The following is a 19,653-nucleotide window of genomic DNA, read 5'->3' as shown; positions in this document are numbered from 1 at the left end:
GATCAGCAATCCTCATCTGCATTTCCCAAAAAGGAGTCGAGTCAATGCAATCTCTGGGAAGGAGATCGATAGTTCTTGCTGTCTTGGGTAAGCAAGAAGGAATCAGTGAGAAACTGTCAGAATGACCTGTAGAGAGGGAACCTGAGCTTTAATCCGTCATGCACTGACCTTCAAACTACTTTTGTTATATTTGTTACAAAAACAATACACAAAATCCTCTTCTGAATCAATATTTCAACAAACTGATGCGGCTTATATTCACAACTCCTAGAAATCTGAAGCTTATTTTTTCTGCCAGACAGACTGGAGCACCCATGAAGGTAAATCTATTCTTGTCTGACGATGTTTCCAATAAAGCACAGAAATATTGTCCTTCTAGCTGTTTTCACAAATAAAATAGGAGTTTTTCTTTGAAGGTCGAACCTTTTTCTAAAGAGTCAGTGAAGAACAATCTCAGGTATTGTGGAAAAGACTTTCCTCTCTTAAAGATTTTTAGTGTTTTGACTTTTTGGTCACACATAAATGTTTCAGATCACTGAACTGAAAAAAAGACCTGAATAAGGGTGAAAAATAGTTTTCAAAAGGTGATATTTTGGGAAAGGAAAGAAAACTGGTCCCAATGTGAAAAAGTGATTACAATTCAACTGTGACTAATCACAGTATTTGGAAAGTGGAGTTCAAGTTCACTAGTGATGGCAAAGTCTGACTACAGCCAGACCTGTTAAAAAAAAGGAGAACCTGCCTCACAACAAGAAGTAAGTTAAGAATCCAAAGATCAACATATTATGCACTGACATAAATAACATTAACAGATAAAGTCACTGACGTTTATTAGAGATCTACCTCTCAAAAGGGGGGAAAAAAAAGAGACGCTGGACTAAAATCTGGTTGGCATTTAACTGGCTGTTCATTCTCCAAACCTCTTAAATGTGGCTGAGTTAGAACAATTCTGCAAAGAAGAGAAGGCCAAGCATTCCTCTGCAGCAATGTGAAAGTCTCATTACCATTTATCAAATGCTTCATGGCAGATGTTGACACCATGTGAGGGACATCCAGCAATTAGATTTAGGAGGCAATTACATGAAATATTGAATTAGAAACTGGTCTTGTGTAAGATTATGTGTTTACTGTGGATCTAACAATCTAAAACGGATGAAGTAACTGGATGATCTTGTGCCACAAAACAATCTTTAGGAATTTTACAAAGTTGCATGTATGCAGTGGTGCAGTTGAACGTTTCTGCATCATCATAAGAAAAATGCCAAGCCTCATGCATAAATCAGATCATTGTCCCTCTGAACAACAAAGTCCTCCAGTTCAGCCATGTGTGAATATCTCCATTAAAGAACGGACACAGTCAGAGGCTCTCACCCAGCTACACATGGATGGAAAATCAGCAGAGCCAAACCACAAGCTGCTTTAATATGGGCAACGGAGAACCAGAGGCTTGTTATGAAGAAGGGGGCATTTTACTGTGTTGTGGGGAGTAATGGTGGTAGGTTTTTCCCTTTGGGATAAATATTGATATAATGAGATCATCTTGTTGCTTATTCTGTCAAAACCAATAAACTTTACATACTCAGCTGGATTTCTTGTGCATTTAACACACTGCATGCATATGCTGCCATTTTGCTTGTTGTCTTTGGCTCTTACAACTAAATAATGTTAACAGCAAACACACTTTGATACATATCAGCTCCAGGGGGACACTAATTACTGCTAAGGTTTTAAATTTTACCCGTGATGTGTGTAGCGTGCTGGTTCGGTGCTATGAAGCTTACAGGAAATTGCCTGCGCTGTAAACGACCATCCTCCATTGCCAAGAGAGAAGTGCTGAGCCGAACAAGATGGCTGTTAATGTAAATTCAACATCTGGCCAACGCCGACTGAACTGCTTCATTCACTTCCTTTACTGCTGCAGCAGAAACGAGAGGCAGACTGCAATTCTAAAACAAAATCGATGTCAGTTTGAATTCTACTGAAGAAATCCAGCTTAATGGGAGAAACCACAGACGGATCAATGAAGGGAGATGAGAATCGAGAGGAATTAGTTAGGTAGGAATAGAGGCTACATACACAATACAGAATCCAAACTAATGACATCATGTTTAAATGCAAAAAATGTAACACTTTGGACACTTCTACAAGATGCAAACTTCTACATATTTTATTGGAGTTTTACTTCATAGTGCAACACAACATAGTGCATAATTGCCTGTCATCAACAGCGAAGTGCAAACCAGGTTGTGCACCAAGTCTATAAATAGAAACTCGTGTCAGAATGGAAGCATACCAGTCGTGACAGTACTTCACATGCTGACAAGTAGCAGAAATATGGCTTTGTAATTGGAGGATTTTACTTTAAAAAACAGCTGCACATAAAAAAAAGAAGCAATATTATTAAACAGAAGTTTCTACAAGCTGAATTTGGTAGTTTACAAAGTTACAGTTATTGAGTTGTAAAGAGGAGAAGTTGTATGCTGTCATTAGGAGAGAGCTCCCAATGTGTCGGTGAGAAGCTGGAAAATCGGAGTTCTTGAACCTGCTAGAGGCAAAAGCCTTCAGGCAAAACCAGCAGCAACCAGCATGACAAACTCAAATTACTGACAGAAGTGGAGGCTGTCAAATTCCACTCCAACTATGGGACATGGGCTTTGACGAAGAAAGAAACAAACATAAATCTGCTTCTGCTGCAGTGATGTTTGTGCTTTCACTAAGCGAAGTCAGCAGCAGTTATTGGGGTAAAAAAAAAAAGTATACTTCCAAAATCACATTATAAACCTTTTTCCAGAAACACAAAACTAAAACCCAACCACCTGCAAGGAAGGGAAAGGAGCTAGTTCAAATAATAATAATAACTCTGATAAGGTCTTCAAAATTTGTAATTTCAAGTCTGAACAAAAACTAAGTCATTACATGACTGAGTGAAGACAAGATGTCTGAAAGTCATCAAATACGGCCGACTACAATGTGGTAGCTTGCCACCATCAGCGTGTGAATGTGTGTGTGACTGGGTGAATGACTGAATGTAGTGTGAATGTAGTGTGAAGCGCTTTGGGGATCTCTGGACTTGATAAAGCACCATTACCATTTATCTCAACTACAGTGTCAATGAGAACAAGTTAAGCATCAGTTTAAGGCCAGTGACCGTATTCATGGAATAGAAAAATAATCCATCCATTCACGATTGGGATCTGCATGTCAGGGAGGCAAATCCAGACATCCCTCCTCCTAGGGTTAGCTAACCGTAGGGTTATGGGTGTTTGGATTCTCCAGTTTGGTTGACCTGGTCCACAAAGGACTGGTTCCTTCAACAAATTGTGGATCTGTGCTTGTGTTTGAAATCCCTAGAAAACCTTCAAAGTGAGGCTATCAGGCTGTATCCCGATTAGATGTTGTTAAAGTCGTAAAAACAAGTCATTTTGGGGTGGGGAATGCGATAGTCTGACACAGAACACAATGTGTCATTAACCCAGAAGTTACATCAACAAGCTGAGGTTATGGGTGGTGACGCAACCCCAGCAACAACGCAAGATAAGATAGTTACAGGGCAGAGAGGGTGATAGACAAGGAGAGGCCTGACCACCACTGAAAGAGCATGTGCACCATCAAAGGGGATTCTAAGGCTTAACCATGGATTGCTTCTTCTTAGAATCAATCATTGTATTATTGTGTTATTGTTCCATGTCACCCATTGTGTGAAACATGTATGCATTGTTTGATTGTTGCTTTTCTCCCTGTGGGATGCTGTGAGTGCAGCGAGTTGAACAACAGGAACATCCTTGCGTAGCCAAGCCTTGAGTCATCAGTAAATCATCAAAGGAGAGAAATAGTTTTGTGAATTATTGTCACATGAACAAAAATTATATATATTTTTTTAATTCAACAACACCCGAAGCACCTCGGTTGACTCCATAAATGAAGAGGAACGGAGGATCTAAACAGAGCTTCTATCCCTGAAGGTTTGCAGCTCCGTCTCTATTCAGAGGGTAGGTTTGTGCAACCTACAGAAAAAAGCTCACTCCATTTGCCTGGAACCAGGATCTTGTTCTTTCGGTCGAAACGCATACCTCATGGTCATATGTATAAGTCTGAAAATAATGATTCAGGCAAAGATTAGCTCTATCTACTCATCTCTTGGTCCATCCTACCAGCACAAGACGCCTACTGTAGTTGAACTACACCACCTTAGACTTACTCCCAATATGAAAGGATCAATCTGCATGTTCTACTGTTACTACTGAAATAATCTACCAGTAAAAAGAGAACCACAAAACTCCATTGATTAAATGAATACATTTTTACAGAATTAAATTATGAATATTTTGTTTAGTCCAGAACCAGCCGAGACGAGATACGTCTTTAAAGTTGAAACCTGAACTGCCTGAATCTTTAGGCCAATGGTGCCCAAACCAAGTCCTGGAGAGATACCGTGCTTCTTCAACAGACCTGAATCAAATATCTGAATTCCCTCTGCAGCAGTCGTCAGGCTCTAGAGAGGCCTGGTATTCATTTGATTCAGGTGAGTTATTGAAGGGAAGCATCTTAAAGCTGCAAGATAGTAGTTCTCGATAGCTGGGCTTGGACGCTCCTGCTTTACGCTAAACAGCGAAAAAAAGGAAGGATATTTGCATAGCAGTACAATAAATTCTTAGATATATGTAAATGTAATCTTTAATAGAGTAACCAGCAATCAACTTTAGCACCCCCAGAGCAAAACAAACAAAGTAATATTTCAAACTGTGTTGTTTGGGTTCATCTTTTGATTTGCTTTTTCTTACCAGCTCACAAGGATCTGACCTTTTCCTGAGAGGGAAGCTCCGCATTTACGCCTGTAAAAATTACAGAAGCACTCTACTGTTAATGAATAATGCATACGAGTAGAACAAATGCACTGCAAAAAGTCTGCATGTCTTCATTCACCTGCTTTGCCCTGGCAAGAAGAAACAGAGAAAAGTTCATTTAACACGGTATCAAGAAAGCATGATTCCGTTACGCTTTCTTGAAAATCCCCCCTTGGCGTTGCTGATTTATTTCCTCATTTTATCTACCAGGAAAGAGACAAGCGATCCGACTTGCCAGTGCAACAATGAATATGCGAGATCTATAGCTGTATTTTTAGAACGGGTCGAGAGCAGGAACTTATCAGAACCATGCTGCTTGCACCGAGAGAATGTAATCTTATGTCTATTCCTCATGGATATAATACAGTACAACAAACCCAGTAGATAGACTTTGCCCACTTTTTGGGTGAGGTTTTTATTTTATAACAACATGAACACGGCACAAAGACTTGACTGAAACAATGTCCACATTCTGCCCAGCAGCTTCCTGGGGCGCTTTGTCAAAACCAAGAATAAATGTCGTAGTGCATTGGGAATATGAATGTTTTATATGAATAGAACAACTCCACTAGTCAAAGGGATTATTTTGTGGCAAAATATACACTCTGCTTAGAGTTAACAATGTAATACATGTTTTCCAAAACATAAAAAAATAAATCCCTGGATCCTACAATTTCTTATTTCTCTCTCCAAGTTTCAGGCTCCAATAATAAATGTCAGTATGCGTTAGGTAACTCACGTGTTCCCTTCCAAGCAGCTGGCAGAGCGGTTAACATTTTATGCGCATCTACAAAATAAAATGGCCTGCATTCTAAAAATTTAAGAGCATTAAAAGCATGTGGCAACATATGTAGTAAAAGTCGTGCAGTGCCAAGCAACAGTACTCAGCATTCAACCGTTTCACATTTTTCCACTTTACTAAAATACATCCTTAGATATTCTTCTGGGATGTTACATGATAGACATTATGAAAACTCATAATGGAATGAATGAATGATAGAGTACTGGGGATAGATACGTATCTGTGCCGCAGTTTTATATTTTTATTGTTGAAAAATAAGCAGCTAGTTCTGGTCATTGCTAACTACAAAGTTAGGTGTGTTAACTCTGAAGCACTAATCATAAACATTAGTTTGACTATTGCTAAAACACTATACCAAAAATGGCATTTAGCAGAAGCTAATTCTAAAGCGCTAAATCCAACCACATTGACACACACTGTTACAACTCAGTATATCGCCCTCCACAGGGTCAAATTTGTTACTGCACACCAACTTGTACGGTTTCGCTTCAAGAAGTGATTTTTTTTTTGAACACACCTTTCACTCATGGTTTCAGTTTTATAGATGCTGAGTAAAGCTAACTAACTGATATTAACGTGTGGCATCCGTCAGAAAGTATGCAGAACATCAGATTTTAAACTGTGTCCTACTGCAATGCATTCTGGGTAACGAATGAATGTCATTTGCTGCACTGCATCACAGGTGATGAACGTGAGGAGATAAAACGGAACAGTTTCCTCCCACTTCAAAATAGGAGTATGAATGCAAGCGAAAACAATCGATACCCGAAGCTTCAACACAGATGTTGAACTTTATTCAATTGTAAGCTCACAAAACAGCCTGGTGAATTAAAGCGTTAGAAATAATCTGGAAATATTCATTTACAGGAAGCTAAGTGAGCTAAATGTTTTCAGAGTTAGCAAAAGCGCTAAAGTGCTAACCAAAAAATTAGCTCTGCTACTGGAGGATTAGCAGAAGTGTACCCAGTACTCTTTCCAGTTCATTACCAATGTAGCTGCTCCGTTGTGTTGGTGTGTCCTGTGAGACGCTGGCATTTGAGGTTGTGATGTGAAAAAATGCGACAATGTTTGCAGGCGTTGTTTGTTGCCCTGCGACATCTTACTGCTGCTACAAAACAAGACAAAAGAGGCTTCTTCTTCATTTAGCTGTTTTCATTAGACACCCCCGTGCCCAAACATCTGTCTCAATCCCACTTTGTTCTTGGTGTCCTCTTCTGTGTCAATGACCTTGTGTACAATCTTCCTGAATTAATCTTTCTGGTCCTCCTCCTTTCTTCCTCCTGTGCAGCCCTCTAGTCTAACATCCTTAGCAGAGTACATCTACTATCTCGCGTCTGCACATGACCAACTCATCTCACCCAGACGTCTTACACTTCATCTCGAACTGCTAAACCAGAGCTGTCCCTCTAATTTACTCATTTCTAATCCTGTCCATTTTGGTCACTTCCTGTGAAAATCTTACCATCTTTTTAGCTCCTCCACCTCCAGGAAAGCTCACCTCTCTCCAAAGCAGATGTCAGAGCAGATAACACCACCATGTAGTCACCCTTTCCTTTTTATTGTTGCAGCCATCATTCTGTCACAAATCCTCCCTAACAAGCATCACTTCTGCTCTCTTCTTCACCTCTCTTGTCCTTTGGGAGCTAGATGAGTTTCTCTACCTTCAGAAAACCTCGGCGTCTTCCTCAAAACATTCATCACGTTCACATACATGCACACATTCTGACTTGCCTCTGGTGCCTTTTTTCACCTTTGACCTAGAGCATACCTCAACATCTCCCGGCTCCCCTGCAATCTCACTCTTCTCTCACTAAAGAACCCAATGTTCTCTGCAAACAGCCTTTGGGGAGTCCTGCCTGACCCGATCCATTCGGTGAGCCTGTCCATCACCACGGCAAACAAGACCAGGTTCAAAAACATATTTCTTTAACTTATAATCTGAGGTCATTGCAACCAGTATTTTCTTAAACAGTCACTGAGAGCAAAATCAGAATTAACTCTTACATGTTTGAAAGTTTTTTTTTTCCTTCAAAAATATTCAATGAAAATTTGCCAATTCATGAATTTTTCCACCCCCTAATTTAAAAAAAAAAGTTTAACTTGACACGCTATTTATGCCATTTGTAAAATAGTCAATCCAGAAATGCCATTCATACTTTGGAAGATCCCCACTCTACCCTCTAGAGCACAGACCGGGAAAAATGTTTAGGTTAGTTTCTGTGCTACTGCTAAGTCGGTTTCCATTGTCCATATTAATGGGTTGTAAGGTACATTTGAATTATTAAAATAGGCAGCAACAAGCATATTTGGAAAAATAAAATCTCATATCAAGTACTTTTTGTTAGTATTTCGTTTAATCCTGGAATCTTTCAATATTTATCTTGACTTAAGAAGAGATCGACCACAACTTAGATGGCTAAGGAAGAAGACTGATGTGTCTGGTCAACAACTTCTGCACTGAACTGACCATATGTTCTGTTTCATTATCTTTCAAAAAAAAAAAAAACAGTGACAACCTCTTTTTTTTTATCTTTGTATGACCCATGATGCCTCATTTTAATGTGGCAAAGTGTCTGATCATCACACCATACTTTACAGAGGAAATTATTCCTCGTCTTCATCCTGTTTCATGTTAGGCTCGTCTTCGGTATTAGTGGTCAGAAAACAAAATCTTAATCTCAAGGTTTTGTAATTCGCAGCAGCTTAAAACACAACCCTTTGAGACTGACATGCCTTTCTGCTGTAGGACGCGAATCAATGCAGAAATAGAAAACTACCACCAAACTACCAAGTTCGTATTGATCTCAATATTTTAATTTCGGATTCCATCTTGAAATTTTATTTTATTTTTGTATTGTAGTTTTTCAACTCAACCACAAAAAATAATTATTTGTACTTTATTAAGAAAAAACTGCATGCAAACCATGTTAATATGTTATTAAAGTATTTTGTAGACACCTATAAACTTCTGTCAAATGTTTCAACAAAATAATTCACAGGAAAACCACAAAAACTCCTAAGGTTCAGAAGTTTGAAGATATATCAAGTATCAGTATTGGTATTGGTATTGGCAATGCAGGCAACCTGTATTTACAGCATATCGGTTCACTACCAAAATATGCAGTACCACACACCTCTAGTAGGAAGATGTGAATCCAGGAGCAGAGTGGCTCAAGAGGAGCAAAGAAACTTTTGAAGGTTTGACAAACCAGTGTAGGCATGAATCAGCTTCTTTGCTTCTCCCCTAACACAACCCCAGTCAGAATCACACCAGATGTATTGTCTGGAGTTTATTAAACCAACAAACCTTGCATAAGCAGAGTGTGTGTGTTTTATTAGTTGCTAAAACTAAGCGTGGTGTGAAGTATATGAGGTGATTTACAAGGAAAACCATGGTAAAGTTGAGGCGAGAAACAAAAAACAAGAAACCGTAAAAATACTTCAGCAGCTATTAAATGGATTATGTCTCTTTATAATATTACACCACATATTGGAGGAAAAGCAGATGACGAAAACGCTTATTGACCTTACTGACCATTAACCTACATGGTGACTGCCGATGATGTAACTTCATTTCCATCTCACAGGAACAAACAGTACAGCGCTTTGTGTTTCCAAGAATAAGACGAGCTAGGAAATGTTTCACAATTTGTTTCAAATAATCTAGAAGTGCAGAATATTTAAGTCAAAACCTGACTTGTTAAATTCTGTCTTGGTGGAACTGCACATCTGCATTATTTGAACCACTTCTCAGTGAAATGCTGGGGAAAACGTTAAACACTTGATAGAGGAATGTTGTTGTGATGACTTGATGAAGGTGGAATGTCAGCAGGAGCTTCTTAAAGGGACAGTATTATGTAAAGTCGACTTTTTTTACTTTTACATCATGTTATAATGTTATTCCCACATCAAAAACATACGCGGAGCGTTGCCTTGATTCTTTCATGCATGTTTGAGAAATCTTAATCTCCCGTGGCAACCATTCAGCTGTGTAAACCACCAGGGTGGATCTAGCTCCGCCTTCGAGGACGAAGCTCCTCCTCTGAGCTCTTGCCACACAGAACAGCCCTCCCCCACTCAGCTCCTTCAGACTAGTTCACACCAATTAGCAAACACCTGGAACTCATTATAAGGAGCTACTTCTGAGTAGCAGGCAAAAACTTTGCTAAAGGATTAATAGAGTAGACATGTTGTGGTGACTTCCTGAAGGCGGAGTTTCAGAAAGAGCAGGAGTTTTTAAAGAGACAGAGGCCCAATTTCAAGGCAATAAATTGCAAAGTCAATTTTTTTTAAGTCATGTTAGATATATACAGCATTTTTATAACAACTGAAAGTAACAGTTACTTGACTGTGCCATAAAATGACACTATGTACTTGTAAAATGCATAATACTGCCCCTTTAAATTTGTTCCATCTCTGCAGTGAGTGCAGCATTTCTGTGTCGTCCTCTATGCTCTTGTGAGTTATGGTTGGTGTGACTTATTAAATTCCTGACGGTAAATAAAGCAGGCAGCATGGGCAGAAACTACAACAAACAAAGCTGACGAAGAAACACCATACTCTAAATCTGATTGCAAGCTTTGGATTTGTTCTTCTATTTGCCTTCCTGTGTGAAGAGAGCTGTAATATTCTGCTTTATCCATTGGAATTTAGTTCTGATCAAACTTCTGAGTTGATATTTCATTACCTATATAGCAGATATTACCTGCAGCAGAATTAAATCAGGCCCTGCACTGAATTGCAGCTGCTTTTTTTTTTCTTTCCGTTTCTCAGCTTCACCTGTACAGACATATGTACAGACTTTGTGTTCCCTCCATTTCCCATCAATCTGCTCTTTATCACCCTGCTTTCCCTGTAGGGAACCTTTGTGCCCTACATCTAAAGCCCTTTAATGCATGCATGACTCATAACCGGCGGGCACATGAACAAATACAGAAAAGTGTTTTTCCAACCCTGGAAGTGGGGCACCTAGAGTTAAAAGGAAGCTAAAATAATCCTTCATCTTTGGAAAAAAGTAGTCCCAAAATGCCCCATTTTGGTAACTGTCGAGAATCTCACCAACACACAAACTTTGTAAAGACAGTAGCGTTAAGAAATATGTCTTTCCTTTCAAGGAGTTTTCATATAGTCATAAATAGTATCATACCTGTATCTGCCAAAAGAATACAGGTTTGGAAAATTCAGGACAAAATACATCAGGATGTTGGATGCTGATGGATCCAGATTCCAACTTGAATAATGCATGTCTAATTTCATCAGTGAAATGTTAAACATAATGGTTTCTTGCAATTTAATTAAGTCACCAGAAGCAAATCCAATAAGCTTCTGGATTGTGAAAGCTTTGTGTTGATCTATGAAGTGTTCATTCTGTGAAATACTCTTAAGATGATGCGAGTGTTTAGTCTTCAAATGGACAGTTTTATCAATACATTCTGTCAGAACAGGCCCTTCAAGAACATTCAGATTATTGGTCTGGCCCAAAATGAAAATGAGTTTGACAGCCCTAGACTAAAGCATCAGGTTGCTGCCAGGGTTTCATTGTTGAAAGATATTGATGTTGAAAGTATATTTATATATACACACACATTACACTAATTCAAGCCAGAAGAAGGCTGCTCCTACCGCACAGGCCGCTGTGAACGCGCAGGGAAGCCGTGTGAGTGAGCATGAAGCTCTCGGTGCACTGCTGACTGCTGGCGGACGGCGACCTCCGGGGCGACCGCTGGAAACGGTTCCGTCTGTTGAAGTAGCTGCCGGCTGACCACGACCTCTTGTGCTTCCTCAGGTACTCCTTGTAGTTCTTGGTGAGCAGCGTGTAGAGGAACGGGTTGATGCAGCTGTTGGAGTACGTCAGGCATGTGGTCAGGTAGTTGATGTTGCGTTGGACTTTGGGGGAGAGGGGCAAGGAGGGGCAGAACTGTTGGAGCAGCTGCCAGATCCAAAAGGGCAAGAAGCACGCCCAGAAGAGGAGCACGATGGTGAAGATCAGGTACAGCACCTAGAGGAACATGGGGAAATGAAGATTTCAGCAATACCATACAACCACAAACCACAAATTATTATTTGCGTTAGAATTATTTGTGGTTTAAGAGTAAATTCTTTATAGCTATTAATTATTCCCCTCTTCACTCAAATCAGGTGGTGGGAGACAGAAGGACTCTGACCAGAAATAGACCGGGGATACAAAGAAGCCCTGGACATCAGCTGCAATTTTATGGTCCATTAACTATATAAATGCGCAATTTGAGATTTCTAAAATCAATTCGCTTCATGGAAACACGGTAAAAAAAATATATATATCTAGTTTTTTGATAAAAAGGTTTGGTGAACAATATATTATGGCCGTAACATAATTGGTTTATTTCACAAACATATACATTCATTGTATGTATATGTAGAAAATAATTCACTAGTTATTCTTTTCTATAATGGCGTCTTTTTCTTCTTCTTCTTCTTCTTCTTCTTCTTCTTCTTCTTTTCAAACAACTGGTGAAAAGAAGTGCGGTTGCCAGCTGGTATCTAACTTATAAGAGAGATTGTCGCCCCCTACTGAACTGGAGTGTGAACAACAGATTCGCAGGGAATAAAACATAAAGCAAAACAAAACACCCCCTCCCCCAAAAAAATCACATCACTAACTGTGTCTCCCATTCCATGTACAAAGAAGCTGCTTAACTGGAGAGCTTCTTCAGTGACAAGCTGTTGCATCCTGGGTGCACAAAGCAGCGTTATGAGCAGCTGCAATACTACAACCATCACTGCTCCCAACAAACTCCATGACTCTTTTTAACTTCTTGTTGTCAGTTTTTTATGCACAATTTTAATTATTTTTTGAAAATGTTTTATTTATTGTATCAAGATAAATATTGAGATTAAAAAACATTTTTAAGGGAGTCCTGGCTAAGAGACAGAAACAAATACAACATAAGAAAGTAACACAGTTTAAAGAAAATGACAATCAATTAAAAAAACAAAAACAAAAACAGGTACATGTAATTAAATCTGCCTCAAGAACTTGAAGATTGGATGTAAAAGCACTTCAGTCATCTCAAAGTTTCTTGTAGTAAGTTCAAGGAAAAGAGAGCAGAGTGAATGAAAGCCTTGGTACCCAATTGTGAGCAAAAAGGTACAGCAGCTAGAAGAACACATTTATCCATCCTGTATATTCTTGACTAAATGAATGTACAGATTTACTCAATTGCACATGCCTTTTAATGTGAGTATGTTACTTTTTTTAAGAACTGAAAAAACACCATTAGTGGTGTTAATGGGCTCCTTGCTTCCTGCTTAAATGACCTGCTCATTTGGGTGGATGAGCATTCCTGGGTAGCTTTGCAGTTGTTCCTGTCATTTTATGGTTTCGTTTCATAAACAAAGCTTGCCTTAAAGCGGCACAACCGTCCGCCGTGTTCCTCGATCGTCGTCATGCTGGTTGTTCACTAATGTCCTCTAACAAACCTTGAGGACTTCATTTTGTTTAAGGGCATCGGATTATGAAAGGGGTGAGTTAAACGTATGCCAAACTTTTAAGATTGTTCATTATTTATAATGTACAACGGAGTATTAGAGAAACTTGAAGGAAAAAAAATGACTAGAATAAAGTCATAGTTTTACAAGAATTCAAATTCAGCTCAAATTCAAAAATGGTTTATTGATGCCAAAGGAAGATTAAATGTCATAACCCATATTAATTCGAAGTCTTCAGCGTTACTGTAGAGTAACGCTGAAAGATCTCATGGGAGCGGTCATGTAAGTTAAATAAAATAAAATAAAGTCACATAAGAAACAATAATTTGTGATTAAAATCATAGTATTACGAGAATGCAGTTCTATTGCAACTTAATTCACATAATCCCATGACTTTATTCTCAAAATGTTATGCCTTTATTCTCTTACGAGTCTATTCTCGTAAAATGTATTCACATTTATTCTTGGAATCTTATTTTTGTATTTTTAATATGTTGTCAGAATGGCCCTAATAAGGTGTTCTGTCACCCTAAATCAAAATAAAATATGTCAAAGTTTGGTGTAAGTTGTAGTTAGGTTAGGTGTGGAAAAAGTTAACACTTTGCAAAGCATTCTAAACAGATCATTTGCTAAGTACTAACCTTTTGATTAGGAAGTTTCTTGGTCTGCTTGAAGCTTTTTGTTTGTGATATCCAGTATGTCCGTGCTAGCTGGATGTAAAGGTACCCGATGATCAGCCCCGGAGCAACGATACTTGTGCAGAACAGAAAAGAGATGTAAATCTTGTAAGACTGCTGGGATAAAGTGGGCAGGCACATTGCCTTATTTCTAACTGTTGTAAGCTGAATGGTCACAATCATAGGCAGGGTGAGGATTAGAGAGGCTACCCAGACCAGCACCGCGATAGCCTTCCGATAACTTTTAGACCGCTTGACCGTGTCCAGGGGCTTGAGCACCGCAAAGTATCGCTCCGTGCTCATGACGGTCAGCGTGAAGATGCTGGCGTGCATGGTCAAGAAATCCATGCTGATCAGTATCCGACACCCCACGTCCCCGAAGTACCAGCCCTTCAGGAAGTAAGTGCACACCACAAAGGGGGTGGTGAGAAGATACACCAGATCTGCCAGAGCTAGGTTTATGATGTAGATGTACATGGACGCCGCGGTCCTCATGGAGTGGCACATGACCACCAGGGTGTAAATGTTCCCAGAGACGCCGACGAAGCACATGATGGAGAGGATGGTGCCCATGGTGATGGTAGCGGCGGCGTCCTGGTGAGAGCTCACGGGTGGGACGGTGGCATTGGCGCCCCTTTCCACCAGGATTCCTACGGGCTCCATGGACGCAGTCGTCATTCCTGGATGTGGGGGAAACAGTGAAGAGTCATATTTAATCATAATCATATTTACTCAGCAGTTCTTGTTTTAGATCAGCTAGCATCAGCAAAATTATTGCTGTTTTCCAAACGGCTGGATAATGAAGACAGTATCTAAAGTGTATCCCTTCCACAAACGCCTCATAATTGTTTGCTGAAATTTTGGCCAATTCTTCCTGACAGAGCTGCTTTTACACCAGCTAGGCTTGTTTTACATTGGAAAGACCCATTTGCGCATGAACTATCACAAGCTGCATTTTCATTACAACTGTGTGCAAATCTTATATATAATTTATTCTGCTAGTGTCCAAAAAACACAATTTTGCAGTTTCAGTGTTTTCATTAAATAAGTTGTGGAATTAAAATCATATGTGTATAAGATTGTTCACACAATAATACATAAAAAAATAATGGCAGTGACGGATGTAAAAAGTTAAATGATATATGGTGCTGGAGCTCATCAACGTCTCCAACAGAGGAAATGTTGGCATCTAATTCAGACGCCCCTCATACTTAGGACCGGCTTTGCATGTGGTGTTTTGTGGAAACTGTAAACAGCATAAGGCCGAAAAACCACCTCATCTAAGCGCAAAATTTTTTTTATCAAAAAACTTTTCTTTTTTTTTTTTTAATTGACGTGTTTCCATCAAGCGAATTTGTTTTTAAAATTTCAATTTGCACAATTCTATGACTAGTGGTAACATTTTCTAGCTGGTATCTTTATATGCAGCATCAATATGTTCACATAATGTTCTTTCCTTTTGATGGGATCTATATTGTGAAGTGCACCAGTCCCTCCTGCAGCAACCCCCCCCCCCCCCCGCACACACACACACACACATTACTATTAGTCCTTTACTTGACAGTTGGGATGCCGTTCGCAGTATCATAAGCATCCCCCTTTTTTTTTTCTTTCAGATCTGACAATGTTCATTACAACCAACAGACTACATTACATGTATGTTTTACTTTTGTTATGTTTTTGGTGTAAAATGTTTGTTTAAAAACCAGGTTTGTCTCTGGACTGTGGAAGCTGTCTCCTGGCTAAATGGTTTGGTGGCGTCATTTTTTCCTCTCTCTCTCTTTTTTTCCATATTTGAAGAGATGGAATTTGTACCAAAAGATGAACCAGACTTGTACATGTCTGCAGTTGTCTTCCAGAAGTTTTGGTTAAGTTTGCCATGATGTCACACAAGGAAGTGAAGTCTTTAATGTCTTGCCTTTAAGTTTTCACACATGTGCCTCCAATAAAGACAAATATTGCAGATGAACCAGATCAAAAGGGAACATTCTGAAACTATATCAGTTTATATAGTCAGTCTGATAAATCTGGCATTTAGTAAATATAGCCAACTTTGGTCCTCTTAACTTTCTCTACAACAGGAAAGGTTGAGTCTGACTCACTGTCAGTGACAGATGTACATATACATCTGGTTTCAATACTCAGTGCCTCTTAGTTATCTTGCATAAATAATGGAGAATATTATTGGCAAATATTCTGACAGTCCTGTTCTCTATTTTGGAACAGAAAAAGCCATTAGGCATTGAATAGATAAGCTTGCTTTATATGCAAAACATCTTGTCTGCACTCCATTTTCACTTCTCATGTAGTTATCGTTATCTTTCGTTTCAGAGAACTTGGAGCCAAAAAAAATTCCTTTGCTTGTATTTTCTTTGTGCAGTTATAAATGAAGCTGTAAAAATAGCACACGATTCATTACAGTTTGCTTGACACTTATTTAAATATTTAAAAAATATATATCCGTGAATGTTCCAGATTAAGAAAGGAGCCCGTCCTTGAAACTTTGACATTACTAACTAAGCGAGATTCTGAATGAGTGTGGCCTGAATATTTGTCATATCCTCAGCGGGACCTAAATGAAGTGGTTCACACTGAAGGGATGTTTGTTTTCTGTAATTGAACAATTTGTATGCATTTAATATTTATCTAACAGCTGTATTCATGGCACTGTTTTATCAAACCAGTGGATAGAAGAAGTCTGCACACCCTGCAAGGATTTTATGACATAAAAAAAGACACTTTTTTCATAAAATGTATTTATGAAATGAGAAGACTAAAGATGTTAGCAGGGGGAGTAATGAAGGAACTGGAGGAATTTGTGTTCTACATGTGGCAACAATGCCCTGTTGTCTCTGAAATTCTCGACCGAGTTTAACGACAAACGCCATTTTTCCAAAAGATCCTTCCATGTTTGATGAAATTTTGGCCACAATTCTAAAAGTTTGGGTTGGCACAAAAACAACACATCACCAAACGAACACAGCACACAAAGGGAACTACGGTTGTGGGAACGTCATGGTTTAGGATTACTTTTTCTTCAGACAAACTAGACTTTTAGTGAAGGGAGGTCAAGTTTCTGTTTCAGTCGGTTTGGGCCCAAAGCTCTTCGGCGGGTGTTAGAAAACTGTAGATGAAGAGAGATTTTACTTTCAGCATCACAGTTCAAAGTCCAAACCTTCATCCAACAGAGGAATGATTTCAACAGACCAGGTTCATTAAGTCTAATTTCTGGTCTTTAAGTTTTAAACTATGAGGTTTATTTTATTTTATTTATTTTTTTAATTTACATATATTTCCATAAATGTCAACATCCCACAGAAGAAAATCTATCTATTCTATTCCTACACTTTTTAAAAAAAAAAAACAAAAAACAGAAAAAGAAAAAAACATTGTTTTTTTTTAAATAAACAAAATTCCTTCCAATTTAACTTTTTTCCAAAGGTTTTGTTCCATTTATGACTCCCAACAAGTTTTCTTTCACTGGACTGAAGGCGAAATTGGATCTTTGGATTGTAAAAATATATATCCATGAAAATATATATATATATATATATATATATATATATATATATATATATATATATATATATATATATATATATATATCAAGGACCCATGTTCTAGTGTCCAGAGGGCCACATTAAACCTTATGGCGGGCCGGATTTGGCCCCCGAACCTTGAGTTTGAAACATGTGATGAAGTTGTTCTGTAAGCTCTTAACTTTTTATATATTTTTCTATAAATACCTTTTGAATTTCCTCCTAACAGCACAACATTGGAATGCAACAGCTAGCAGGCTAATAAACCAATATACCATTTCACAGGACAGCTGTGGTACGTGACTATTTACCAGCTTCTTTTCATCTCTTAACCTTTAGCAACAGACGTGGTACTCCAGAGGCTCCATGTTTTCTCTGTTTCTAGCTCTAACTGCAATGTGCCAGAGTACCAAAACCTTACAGACTGAATGCCAACCTTTTTACTTACTTTAGATCTATGTTCCTTTTTGAGATCCTTTAGCCTACTTCATGTTGTCAGACAGGCTCTATTTAAGAGATTTGAATCTACAGGCTTAGCACTAACCACGTCTGGTTGTGGATAAAGAAAGTAAACTGGAATATGGTTAATATCAGTTAATTCACGACTGTGCCTTTCCACACAGGTTGGTTTAGATAGAAAATTTCCTCAAAAAGTCATCTTTTGACAACTAGTTATTGTATTTATCTGATCTTCTACCTACTCTCACATTTTAACATTTAAATTTGACAAAAGCATAAAAAATAGAAGAAACCTGAAGAGGAACAAATACATCCAGTTCTCTTTGTGACTGAAAAGGTAGCAGAAAGCTGTCAGTGTGGCTTCACATCACTGTGTAATGGACTTATCGTGTCAGATGTTAAACAGGACAACCTGTGTGCAAACTGACAAACCAACATCAGTCACTCATTACCTGGACTGAACTGGAGGAAGAGCTTCAGTAGGCAGCTGCAGTTCCATCAGCCATGCCGCGTCCCAAACTTTCCACTTGCTGGAAAAAATCTCCCACTGTGAAAATGCCCGCACATCCCATCAGAAATGGCTGAAAAATTAAACACAAATCTTTTTCCAGAAGTCTCTCTCAAAACAAACACTCCTCTGATGACATAAGTGTTACGCTGACTGCAGAGTGGAAAGTTATCTCCCAATTGCTCTGTCCCTCGCACATCCGTTGCGTCCAGACGCCTAAAGTCACCTCAGCAGCTGTGAAATCCAGCTCAGAGGAAAAAAATAGAGGGGGGAAAAAAGTGCTTGAAGACACAGAGATGGGAAGAGAAAAACCGTCAATGAAATGATGCTTAGTGGGAATTACGGAAAGCGTCAGCTGCTCTCGGAGACTCCTGTCTTTGACTGAGGACGAGTAACGGAGAAAAGGGAGAGAGAGACAGAGTGTGTGTGTGTCAGAGGTAGAGAGGCGAGAGAGAAGAGCATGCTTTTAGCGCGGCGCTCTCACTCACAAGCCCCAAGTGGGGGAGAGGAGGCAACAGGGGGGAGGTATGCAGGAAATGCGCTCTGCTCCCAGCTCCAGCCCAGTGCCATCTATCTCCAGGCAGCAGCGGACCGCAGAGCCACTCGCCGGGATTTAACGCTGACAGAGCAGCCCCGGGGACACCTGCAGTAAAAAATATATACTTATATATATAATGGTAAAAACAAAATCAACCTGCAGTGTCCCTAAGCCACAAACACACACACGGTTTTTTGGAATGTATTCATGGTTCGTTTTTGTGTCTGGAAAACGAGCCTTTTCAAAAACAGAATGCGACGTCGCAAATAAGGTTGTTATGTAACACTGAGGAAATCTGAAATTTAGAAAACATTTCAGTTAACCAAAATAAATTGAAACGGGGAAAAACTGGAACTTAGTGGGAATGTACCGTACATTTATAAAACTAACAAATGAAAACATACTCAGAAATACTGCACCGTCAGCGTGTAGAGCTTAAACTGTGTATGGGAGACAAAATACAAATTTGCACACTTTTTCTTATTGGTTTTATTCAAATTTTTCTTTTATACATTTTCCTTTTATGGAGAACGCATCGGAAGGAAACTGAATTTCTTCACATTTGACGCAAAGACTTTTACTGAAAATGAGCTGATCACAGAAACATGCAGAGAACACTTTGTGACTTCCTGAAGCCAAATTTGATGCAACAGGTAAAACAAATAAATCACATCTGACTGTGTGGAGGAGCAAAACCAGAACTTCTTTGGCCTGAAGCTCAGCTGGCTCGGTTAGAAACAGCTGAGAGGAACTGGCACCATTTCTAAGACATATTAAAACTACCGATGATTTATTCAATCAAAGGGTTTCAAGAAGCAA

General features: G+C 39.0%; 1 protein-coding gene across 2 annotated transcripts in view; it reads right to left on the bottom strand.

Moving 5' to 3' along the window:
• uts2r1 (urotensin 2 receptor 1) overlaps positions 1-18,779 on the bottom strand; it is a 54,231-nt gene extending 35,452 nt beyond the window's left edge. Inside the window, exons 1-3 of one of the 2 annotated variants that reach the window (XM_088016554.1) lie at positions 18,241-18,779; positions 13,755-14,470; positions 11,269-11,644 (exon numbers count right to left, since the gene is read on the bottom strand). In XM_088016554.1, coding sequence (XP_087872680.1) covers positions 11,269-11,644; positions 13,755-14,468 — 1,090 coding nt within the window. In that variant the 5' untranslated portion in view covers positions 14,469-14,470; positions 18,241-18,779. The remainder of the gene's footprint in view (positions 1-11,268; positions 11,645-13,754; positions 14,471-18,240) is intronic. The other variant, XM_088016553.1, reaches the window with a different exon arrangement.
• Positions 18,780-19,653: the final 874 nt, after the last annotated feature.

This window comes from Poecilia mexicana, unplaced genomic scaffold, assembly GCF_051168715.1.
Source record: "Poecilia mexicana isolate PSO_F unplaced genomic scaffold, ASM5116871v1 scaffold_19, whole genome shotgun sequence".
Taxonomy (NCBI): domain Eukaryota; kingdom Metazoa; phylum Chordata; class Actinopteri; order Cyprinodontiformes; family Poeciliidae; genus Poecilia; species Poecilia mexicana.
This window is presented reverse-complemented; position numbering and strand designations above follow the sequence as displayed.